Here is an 11866-nt window from a genome sequence, read left to right as displayed (position 1 = left end):
ATGGAAGCGTTAAAGGTCGGCTGAATTATTCATAGTTTCTTGATGAATATGGAACATTTTTAGTGCTGAGCAATGAGCAATAAAAGCAGAGAGTTCTGAATTGGCACGTCTTCTTTTGCGTTTTTTTATATCCCTCGCTGCTCCTTGAAGCTCCGCCCCCTTTTTCTCCGGAGACTCCGCCCACTTTCTGTCCGATGAGCAATCAGAGAAAAATACGATAAACAAGCCGGATTATAATCGAAAAGGAGCACTTTTGATGAAAAGAAAATGAATTAAATAATGGGATTTGTATTTACTTTTTTGAATTGGTAGGGAATATTTTACGGTATATATATATATATGGTATCCATGGTATCTATGGTAGCCATGATACCGAGAATTCAACGGTACGGTCGTTATTGACGACGTGGGTTTTGGACAGTAGAGTTGGTCCTGGAAATATGGTATCTATGGTATCTATGGTATCTATTGTATCCATGGTATCTATGGTATCTATGGTATCTATGGTATCTATGGTATCTATGGTATCTATGGTATCTATGGTATCTATGGTATCTATGGTATCTATGGTATCTATGGTATCTATGGTATCTATGGTATCTATGGTATTTATGGTATCTATGGTATCTATGGTATATATGGTATCTATGGTATTTATGGTATCTATGGTATCTATGGTATCTATGGTATCTATGGTATCTATGGTATCTATGGTATTTATGGTATCTATGGTATCTATGGTATCTATGGTATCTATGGTATTTATGGTATCTATGGTATCTATGGTATATATGGTATTTATGGTATCCATGGTATCCATGGTACCTATGGTAGCTATGGGTTTTTTTAAAAGATTTGTGGGCGTTTTGAGTTCTTGAACTTTTTAGATTATCTAAATGTCCGGATTTATAGGTTTTTTTTCGGAATTTAAAGAGTTTTGGGATTTGACGTATTTTGAAGTTTTTTTTCACATTTCTAGGTTATCTGGATTTTTCATTTTTAAAAGTATTTTCAAGGCCTGTTTTTCGGATTTTTGACAGATGTGTAATTTTTGGGTTTTTGGAACTTTTTAGGCTGTCTATAGGTACTTTCTTCTTGGTTTTTTTTGGATTTTCGAGCAAAGCTGTGCCACGGCCGGCCGCGGCCTCAGAAGCATTGCGTTTTCGGACTCTGGCATGTCTTGGATTTTTGGAAATTTCCAGTTTTTTTTTGAATTCCTTCGTTTTTTACATACTGTAATCCGGACGTTTCCCGTGCCCTCGCGGGTCCTGCCATAGTTTCTTTCAGAATCAAAATTTTTAGACCAACTAAAATGGATATGATAGAGCTCGACGAGTACTACAAAATGATATTATTTGGAATATTGTAACTTGTTTGCGAACAAAGTTACAGACCGTAAAGTGGCGTTTTTCGGACGTGCCGAGCCGAGCCGGGCCGGGTCTGCTTTTTTCGCTCTTTTTTGCCTGTAACTTTGTTTGCGTTACAGTATTCCGAATAATATCATTTTGTAGTACTCGTCAAGTTTTATCATATCCAATTTAGTTGGTTTGAAAATTTTGATTCTGAAAGAAACTATGGCAGGGCCCGCGAGGGCCCGGGAAAGGCCCGAATTACAAGTATGGTTTTTTAGATTATTTGGAACAAAGAATGTGTTTCCATCACAAATATTGTTTATCACATGTTGTAGATGTCCTTTTATCCGAATCTCTCAGCAGGAAAAAAAACAAATAAAGAAATGTCAGCAGCAACATTTTCATTCATACTAATCCTGGAAAAAAATAAATCCCCCAAGAATTAGTGACACATTGAAACGTTTTAGGACATGTGCCGGATATGTCGTAGAAACAGGGATTAGCACTTTTTTCTGGAGATTAATTTTTAATTTCGCTGATATTTGTGGAGAAAAAACATTAACGCATGAGCAAAATGTGCTCATTTTTGGGAAAAATGCAAAAAAAAAATCGAAAGTCTGAAAATTTAAATTTTGAGGACGACCACAATATTGAAGAATTAGGAAATTCGAAAATCCAAAAATATTAGAAAAAAAATCGAAGAGATTCCAATATTTCGATTCTGGAATTTCACATTTTTTTTTGAAATTTCAGATTTTTTGGAATTTCAGAAATTTTGAATTTCTCAATTTCTGAGATTCTGAAATTTTCTGAGATCTTGGAATTCAGACATTTTGAAAATCCGAAATTCCAAGATTCTGAAATTCTGAAATTCTGAAGTCCTGAAATACCGATTTCCCAAAATTCAAAAACTACAAAAACTCAAAAATTTCAAAAACTCAGAAATTCAGAAATTCAGAAATTCAGAAATTTAGAAATTCAGAAATTCAGAAATTCAGAAATTCAGAAATTCAGAAATTCAGAAATTCAGGAATTCAGGAATTCAGAAATTCAGTGTTTTCGGAATTTCAGAAATTCAGAAATTCTGAATATCTGAAATTCTGAAATTCCGAAAATACTGAAATTATATAATCCCAAAAATCTGATATTCAGTCTTTTCGTACAAAACCTCCCACTATTTTTTTTCAGAATGACCTGAAATTATTTTCAGCTCACTGTCTAATCCCGAGTCATAGTTTTTCAGAAATATCAGATTTTCGGATTTTCAAAAAAATATTTATTTTCTGAAATGGTTTTTCCCTTTTCAGACTTTTTGGAATGATCCTTTTAAACCGGTTTTCTATGTGGATCGTAGGATTTTCAGATTTTCAGATCACCATCTGAAAAAATTCATTTCAGAATTTCCGGGAAAAAATTTTTTCTGAACTTTTCGAATTAACAAACACATGTCATTTTTCTCTGAAAAACTAACAAAAAAAAAGAAAATCAAAAAATGTTTTATTAAAGTTCTACAATTTTGAAACATCATGGGATTTTGTGAAATTGGTCAACCGATGCTTCACTTGGTGCAGTTTTGCAAAATTGGTTCTCATTCCAGAGCTCTGCAAAACTTTATAATAATTTTTTATGGTATCTATGGTACCATAATGGTACTCATGGCACCATAATGTTATCCATATTACCTCAATGGTACCCAAGATATCATCATGGTACCATAATGGTATCCATGATACAATAATGCTATTCATGATACCATATCGTATAATGGGCATCATTATACGATTTCACGCCATGAGTGCCGTATGGTGCCCATGGTACGAATATGGTAATCATGGCGTCATAATGGCATGCATGGTACCGTATAGTACCATGGACACCAGATAAGGGTACCATATCACTCGCCGATTTCTCGAAAATTCCAAAATCAGTCAACGCAGCAAACGCATTTTTGATGGGTTCCGTGGATAGAAATGATAATCGGGTGTTGGGCAAACGGTTTTGGTAGGCGTCGCTGATGTCCTGGAATATGGGAATCATGGGTACCATGATACCATATCATTATAGCATTTCGATTTGATAAGTACCATAACTGTTATGGAACTATGGTACTATATAACTATGGTACCACATGACCATCAACACCATGGCACCATAGCGTGTCATATGGTACCACACTCACTTTCTGAACTGTCCCCACTAGCTCTCCCAAATCAGAAATCATGGGTTTCTTTTCGGAAAACACGCCAAACGCAATTTCGATATTATAAAAATATGGTAACACCAATTTGCTCAAAAAGTTTGCATTTTTCTTGTCCAGAATTTCCAGAATCCCATCTTCAGACGTCGTCAATATCTCAGAAGACGTTAGAATTTTCAAAGATTTCTCAAAAAGTTGAGGAAGTTCTCCAGGAATTGTGACAAATTCTCGTTTCATGAGATTGTGGAGCCAGCTGAAAATGGAGAAAAATCATGGGGTACTTATGGGGTAATGGTACCAAAACTCGTCTCGAACTTTTGTCAATTGTCGGAGACCATTATGGAGTAATATGGTACAGATGATTCCTTCACTGTCGACTGCATGGATCATCTGGAATATGGTGTCATAGTTATGAGAGCCATGGTACCATTATATAAGATAATGGTTGATTTGAAATGAACTCATAGGTACGGCCCCCTTGGGTACCATATGGGGCACCATATAGCACCATAAAACTTACCTATGGTATCTATGGTATCTATGGTATCTATGGTATCTATGGTATCTATGGTATCTATGGTATCTATGGTATCTATGGTATCTATGGTACTATGGTACTATGGTATCTATGGTATCTATGGTATCTATGGTATCTATGGTATCTATACTGCCGACTGCATGGATCATCTGGAATATGGTGTCATAGTTATGGGAGCCATGCTACCATTAAACAATGGGCAATTCAAAATCAATCCACATGTATGGCCCCCATGGGTACCATGAGGGGCACCATATAGCACCATAAAACTTACCCCATTAGAATAGGTAGTCAAAATCAATCGGCTAACGGCCCGCTCCATAACTTTTATGGGCACTCCTTGTTTTTCATGGTCCACTGGAAAATCGATAAATCTCAATTGGAAATTATCGGAAGCGACGTCGAATGGCTCGAATAAATCGGCATGCATATGGAGGTAGTACCTAAATAGTAATGGAGTAGAAATAGGATAATTTGGGTTTCTAGGCCACCTCAAGTTCTTGTCCAAATTCCCTTGAATATTGACAATGGCACCCAATTGGTTAAGTAGGGTAATTAAGTCCTCCACGCCGGAGTAGATACCAGAATAGGATAGAGTAGCCTGGTCGTCACGGTCAAAGGTCTGGAAACTGGTAACATATGGTAGCAATGACAGCCATATGGCCAAAGAAAAATTATACGGGTGTTTGTTGGCACCATCTGTTTTGGTACTATGAAATAGTCCATTTTCAGTACGAATGATTTCACTAAAGGGGATTGATATCGTCTTATGGGTGTCATGGGTACCATAGGTGCCATTATTGAATTTTTTATATGGTATCCTTCATGTTACCATTTAATCTTCCTGAAAATAAAATTTTGACACAATACATGGTACCAAACCATGAGAAGAATGATAGAGTACCATATGGTACTATGGTACTATGGGAATCATTAAGGTTTCAGTTTATGGTAACCATGTGGTACCCAAGGAATTCAATTCAAGGGAACCATATGGTACCGACTAAAAATGTCCATGGTAGTGAACTACAACCCACAAATTCTTGTTAGTATTTTATGGTAATATTGTAACATATGGTAACTATAAAACTAACATATTCTACTTATAGTTCTATGACTAACCTGCAAAATCACCATACACGCCACACTCCAAACCGTAATCACCGCATTCTTGTTGTGCAGCTCGACGACATGGTGCGCGAACTTTTTGATCTCCAACTTCGCTTGATTGTGCAGAACGAATTGTGAATCTGGCTGACATACGAACGTATTTCGGTGCAAGCTAACCCCAAAATGGTCGCGGACCGATATGGGGTCACCGAAAGTGAGGAAACAGGATCCATGAGGATTATTGAGAATTTCTCGAGCCTTCAAAAGTGCTCCAGTGGACTCTTTGGGTTTCGGAAAACCGAGTAGCTCGTAGGCGTACAATTTTTCCTCAAGGATTTTGTCATAGTTCATGGAGACTGGAACAATGACGATATCGTAGGCGGAGCCACGAAGATATGGTTCTAGAATCATCTGAAGCATTCCGTATTTTGGGTGGAGCGATTTTCCGACTCGTGACCGCGTAGCTTCGACGAAGAATTCAACGGTACGGTCGTTATTGACGACGTGGGTTTGGACGTATTCAGAGAAGACCGCCCAGTAGAGTTGGTCCTGGAAATATGGTATCTATGGTATCTATGGTATCTATGGTATCTATGGTATCTATGGTATCTACGGTATCTATGGTATCTATAGTATCTATGGTATCTATGGTATCTATGTTACTATGGTACCATGGTACCACAAAAACTCACCGTTCCAAACGATCTTCTCATGAAAAATGCTCCAGATCGTCTCAAAACGCCAGCCATAAACTTCATACTCATGAAATCTTGTCCAGCGGCGATAGCGGGAAGTTGGATGTCCTAAAAAGTAAAGTTTAGTACACTACCATTATGGTATCAAAGCGTTTAGGAATACCATTTTCACATATGGAATGAAAAGTCCAAAAGTACCATGATTGTGCCATGGGGCTTACTTTTACACTATGGTACTCATTTTGCCCTGCTGTTAATGTTGCCGTGAGACTTATGGTGATATCGTACCATGGTATCTATGGATATGGTATGGGATACTATGGTACCATTGGTTTTCATGATATCTATGGTATAATGGTACTTATGGCACCAATCCCATTTTTTCAAAAACCAACTTACATACTGAAAACAGATGAGTGAAAGCAACAAAAAATCGAAATACGTCTTGTGAGAAGGCATAAAAATCACGGAATTCGTTTTGGAGATTTCTCGAATCTCCAAAAGCTTCTGCTCGTTCACAAATATCCCATCGTACAGTTTTTCCATCGCTTTGCACACCGCGTAGCCAAATGAACGAACGTTTAGAAGATTGAAAGTATGAGACATTTCATCCAAAAGCGACTCCACCTCCTTTTTGACGTCTTCTGGAGCGCATTTTCGACGCAGGGTTTCTTCACTAATGACGCTCTGAAATTGTTTCAAGTTTTTTGAAAAAGTATCTGAAACCCAACATTTCTATTCAGTTTTCAAGTTTCTAGGCCTTCTAGAACTCTAGACATAGTCATTTGAAGGCGAGAGTCGCAGACGACGAGGCTCTCTAACTGTCTGCGTCTCTTCTAAACTTCAAATGGCTGTATCTCAGCTGCTAGAAGTGCTAGATACTTGGTTTTTTGACAGGATTAAAGATAAATTTTTGAATTTTCAAACAAAATGAAAATAAATAAAAAACTTTGGAAATATTTTTTCTCCAAAAGTCTCTAATTGCAATAACATTTCTGATTGCAATAACATTATTATTTTTCATAAATTCCGGTCCTAAATCCTACACGGATCATTTCTGTGCAGTTTTCAAGTTTCTAGCTCTTCTAGAACTTGAGATAGAGCCATTTGAAGGCGAGAGACGCAGTCGACGAGACACTCTAACTGACTGCGTCTCTTCTAAACTTCAAATGGCTGTATCTCGGCTCTCAGGGGGTCTAAAAACTTGGTTTTTCGACAGAATTAAAGATAATCTTTTGTATTTTTGAATAAAATAAAAAACAAAAAACTTTGAAAAAATATTTTTTCTCCGAAAGTCTATAGCATTTTTGTTTTTTTAGAAATTCCGGTTTTAAATACTACAGGGATCATTTCTGTGCAATTTTCAGGTTTCTAGCTCTCCTGGAACCCGAGTTACAGCCACTCGAAGTTTTGAAGGCAAGAGACGCAGACCACGAGACACTCTAACTGTCTGCGTCTCTCCGAAACTTCAAATCGTTGTATCTCGGCTCTCAGGGGGTCTAAAAATTTGGTTTTTTCTATAGAATAGTTTCGTTTTTCCGGCTTTTTCATATTCCAAAATCTTTTTTTTCGAATTCCGAACAATTTTTTGCGGAGCCGAATTTAAATTGTCATAAATCAAAGAATTCTTTGATATATTACTGATAAAAAATTGCCGGTTGTAGTCTTGGAACTAACTCCTTTTTGAGAATACTACGAAAAAATTTCAAGTGATAAGAGTTTAGAAAAATATAGATACATTTCTTGGAAACTTTTTTGACTAGATTGTACTCAAATTCGAATTTCTGTGCATTTTGTCGTAAGATATGGTGCCTACGATAAATGTGTTCTAGAGTGGTTTTTGATTGGAAATTGGATTTTGAAAATAATAATTCCCAGAAAACGAAACTTACCATGACTCTCGGAGATACCAACACAGATTTTCGAATTTCCGCCAAACTGCGGGTTTTTGGCGCCGTGCCAACTTTCGAGCCGACTGGAAATCTCTTATGGGCGGTCACAAACTTGAATGGACCGCCTTTTTCTCGGAGATGGTCCAAAAAATTGGTGTATTCCGGGAAATTGATTTGACGACCGGTTTGAGAGGGTGGCGACATTTTCTCTGAAACATATATTCGGAAACTAGGTCATGACCTAAAAAAATCTAGGTCGCGACCCAGAAAAATAGGTCATGACCTAGAAAAAAGTGGGTCGTGACCTGGAAAAAAGTGGTCGTGACCTGGAAAAAACTGGGTCATGACCCAGGAAAAACTGGGTCATGACCTAGAAAAATCTAGGTCGCGACCCAGAAAAATAGGTCATGACCTAGAAAAACTGGGTCGTGACCTGGAAAAATTAGGTCATGACCTAGAAAAAACTGGGTCATGACCTAGAAAAAACTGGGTCATGTCCCAGGGAAATTAGGTCATGACCTAGAAAATCCAAAAAAAAAATAAAAAAACTTCAAGACATCTGGATATCTGGAAACACGGAAAATCGGAGGGAATAGATTGAAAAATTCCTTAAACCCTGAAAATGTTGGATAAAATTTCAACGAAATTGTGAAAAATATCTAGAATTTTCCCAGAAATTTCAGGATTTCCTGAAAATACTGAAAATCAAAAATTATTCAAAAATTCAGAATTTCAGAAAATTCGTAAACACCTGAAACTCCATAGAATTTTTTTTCTAATTCAATGTTTTCGAATTCTAGAAAAATTTTTTCATAACAAAAGGATTTCTCTGAATTTCAGATTTTTCAAAAATTTCCATCAAAGTGCAAAGAATGCCCCAATAAAATTGGGTACACTAGGTCAAAATCACACCATGTACAGAGAAAAAAAAGACAAGGAGAGAATAAGGCAGAAAACGATAAAAACTGATAAGGGAAAAGTTGCAACGAGAGAGTGAAAGACGCAGCGAGACGCAGAGAAAAAGAGCATGCCATTCTCCAACCACTTTATTATCACTTTTTCTCCTCAAAAAATGACATGGAAACGAAAATTCCAAGAATAAAAAAAATGGAGAATTCTAATTTTGTGGAATTGGTTGAAGCGTGGGACGGGCTTGAGACAAGACATGGTCCACGAACGAGCAGGTGACGTCACACATCAGACGGCGAGAACGACAATATTTGGCGGCGAATTCACAGTAGGAGGCCTGAAAGTTAGAAAATTGTGTGAATTTGGGACATTTTACAGAAAGTTTGATAGTTCTAGTGCAATTTTGAACCGAGATATAGCGATTTGAGTTTTGAAGGCTAGAGACGCAGACGACAAGACACTCTAACTGTCTTCGTCTCTTTATTCTTGTTTCTCTTACTTTCTGCTCCATTTTGGTGCAAAAATCAAGTTTCTAGCTCTTCTAGAACTCGAGATATAGGTGTTTGAAGTTTAGAAGAGACGCAGACAGTTAGAGTGTCTCGTCTTCTGCGTCTCTCGCCTCTAAATCTTCAAATGACTGTTACTCGGGGTCTAGAAAAGCTAGGAACTTGGTTTTTCGACAGAATTGAAGAGAAATTTCCGAATTTTCAAATAAAATAAAAACTGAAAAAAAGCTTCAAAAATTATTTTTTTTTCAAAAAAAAATTTTCCCAAAAACTTTTTGAAATGTGGATTTTTAAGAAACTCTGATTTTGAATACTATAGGTACCATTTCTGCACAATTTTTACGTTTCTAGCCCTTCTAGAACTCGAGATATAGGCATTTGAAGTTTCAGGAGGCCAGAGACGCAGCGTGTCTCGTCTTCTGCGTCTCTCGCCTTCAAAACTTCAAATGACTATATCTCGGCTTTCAGAAGGCCTAGAAACTTCGTTTTTTAACAGAATTGAATAAAACATTTAGATTTTCAAAAGAAACAAAATTTTAATTTTTTTCAAAAAAATTTTTTTTTGAAAATACGATTTCTTTTAGAAATCTCGATTTTGAGTGCCATAGGTACCATTTCTGTACAATTTTCACGCTTCTAGCTTATCTAGAACTCGAGGTACAGTCATTTGAAGTTTTTGAGAGACACAGATTGTTAGAGCGTCTTGTTGTCTGCGTCTCTAACCTCGAAAACTTCAATTAGCTGTCTCTCGGCTCCCAGGCGGCCTAGAAGCCTTGTTTATTAACAGAATTGTATGAAAACTTCTGGATTTTCAAATAAAATCCACATTCTGAGAAAGTAGAAAAAATTTTTTTCAAACATTTGAATTTTTGAAAATTTCGATTTTTGTAGAAACCCCAATTTTGAATGCCACAGGTACCATTTCTGTACGATTTTTACGTTTTCAGCTATTCTAGAAGCCAAGATATGCCCCTCTAAAGTTTAGGAGGCAAGAGACGCAGACAACGGGACCCACTGCGTCTCTAGCCTCCAAAACTTCAAATGCATACATTTCGGGTTCTAGAAGAGGCAGAAAATTGGTTATTTGACCGAAAATGTGAATTTTGCTGCTCTTGCAAATCAATAATTTGCCAAATAACTCACAAAAATCACAGCATCCATTCTAGTGAACATGTTGGCGATGGTCGAGAAGAACTGCTCACAAATCACAGCCGAGTAGCGAGCCCACGGATAGCAAAGGCGTACGAAAAGTGCAATGACACGTGGAATCAGAATTTCCAGATTACAAACGGCCACATAGCACAGAATCATTCCAAAGAGGATTTTCGAGAATTTCTGGAAGAATTTCAGTATTTTTGGGTTTCTAGGTCATGACCTCAATTTTCAAAAAATTGCTCACCGGATTACTGCGGAAGAAATCGATAATTCCGGTAAAGAAGTTTCCCAACGATTGAAGGCGATGCGTAGAGTTGAAGGTACGGTAGGTACCGTCTGTCGAAGGACCGCCCGACCCATGGGATACTGTAGAACGTGGAATTGAGTGGAGAGATGAGGAACGGTCCGGATTGGTGGAATAGGTGTAGGACGAAGGTTCCGAGATTGAGCTAAATCTTTTTTTTTGAGATTTTCGGAATTTTCAGAATTTCAGAATTTCAAAGATTTGAAAATTTCAGATTTTTTGACAATTTTTGAAAATTCTGAATTTCGAAATTTTCAGATTTTCAGAAATATTTACAGATTTTCAGGTATTTGTTTTTCAGATCTTCCGATTTTTGGAAATTTTGAAAATTCTGAAATTTTAAGGTTTTATATTTTCAGAATTTTTCAAAAATTCCAAAATTTCGCTTACTCCTGACAATCCGATTCTCCATAAACTCTACGACGATCCACGTGCTTTGTCACAGTGACGTACTCTTCAGCTGGACCGCCCGAAGACGTGGTTCTTCTGGAGCGATGACGTCGATGGCGATGACGATGTCGTGGCATTGCCAATTCGACAGTTGGAAATGTCACTTGGTAGCTGAAACAATTTCAGGAAAAATTGACCAAATTCGGGTCATTTTGAGGCAAATTATAATCATTTTTTCGAAAAAAAAGTTTTTTTCAAAATTTTTTCGAATTTTCAAAAATCTAGAATCTCACCAAAGATCGTCAGCAGAATCATAATCAACATCGTCAACAGTTGGCTCCAAATTTTCACCAATTACCGATTTTTTGACGGTCGTACATTTGAATGTTGCCTTGGTTTGAACGGATGAGGAATCTGAGCAATCCGATGGATAGAATCCAGATGGTGGATGACTGAAAATTTTGACTTTTGGAACTGTTTTTTGCATTTTTGAACTTTTGAAATTCTGATTTTCTGAATTACTGAATTTCTGATTTTCTGAATTACTGAATTTCTGAATTTCTGAATATCTGAATTTCTGAATTTCTGAATTTCTGAATTTCTGAATTTCTGAATTTCTGAATCTCTGATTTTCTGAATTTCTGAATTACTGAATTACTGAATTACTGAATTTCTGAATTTCTGAATTTCTGAATTTCTGAATTTCTGAATTTCTGAATTTCTGAATCTCTGAATTTCTGAATTTCTGAATTTCTGAATTACTGAACTTCTGAATTTCTGAATATCTGAATTTCTGAATTTCTGAATTTCTGAATTTC

At 36.8% G+C, this 11866-nt stretch overlaps 3 protein-coding genes across 3 annotated transcripts; all 3 read right to left on the bottom strand.

Moving 5' to 3' along the window:
- Positions 1-395: 395 nt before the first annotated feature.
- CBG18431 lies at positions 396-1177 on the bottom strand (the record flags this gene model as incomplete). Its single annotated transcript, XM_002646737.1, has 2 exons — positions 396-873; positions 1089-1177. The coding sequence occupies 2 exons, from the start codon at positions 1175-1177 to the stop codon at positions 396-398; spliced, it is 567 nt and encodes a 188-aa protein (XP_002646783.1).
- A 1683-nt stretch (positions 1178-2860) lies between these two features.
- Positions 2861-7988, bottom strand: Cbr-acl-7 (the record flags this gene model as incomplete). Its single annotated transcript, XM_002646736.2, has 10 exons — positions 2861-2953; positions 3243-3371; positions 3532-3802; positions 3848-3939; positions 4362-4530; positions 4579-4709; positions 5210-5746; positions 5890-6000; positions 6292-6579; positions 7785-7988. 10 exons carry the CDS (start codon positions 7986-7988, stop codon positions 2861-2863), a joined length of 2025 nt encoding a protein of 674 aa, XP_002646782.2.
- Positions 7989-8901: 913 nt separating this feature from the next.
- Positions 8902-11428, bottom strand: CBG18429 (the record flags this gene model as incomplete). Its single annotated transcript, XM_045241760.1, has 5 exons — positions 8902-9030; positions 10343-10534; positions 10599-10803; positions 11049-11219; positions 11400-11428. 5 exons carry the CDS (start codon positions 11426-11428, stop codon positions 8902-8904), a joined length of 726 nt encoding a protein of 241 aa, XP_045096483.1.
- Positions 11429-11866: the final 438 nt, after the last annotated feature.

Source organism: Caenorhabditis briggsae (genome assembly GCF_000004555.2).
Source record: "Caenorhabditis briggsae complete genome, chrII, whole genome shotgun sequence".
In the NCBI taxonomy this organism is placed as follows: Eukaryota; Metazoa; Nematoda; class Chromadorea; order Rhabditida; family Rhabditidae; genus Caenorhabditis; species Caenorhabditis briggsae.
This window is presented reverse-complemented; position numbering and strand designations above follow the sequence as displayed.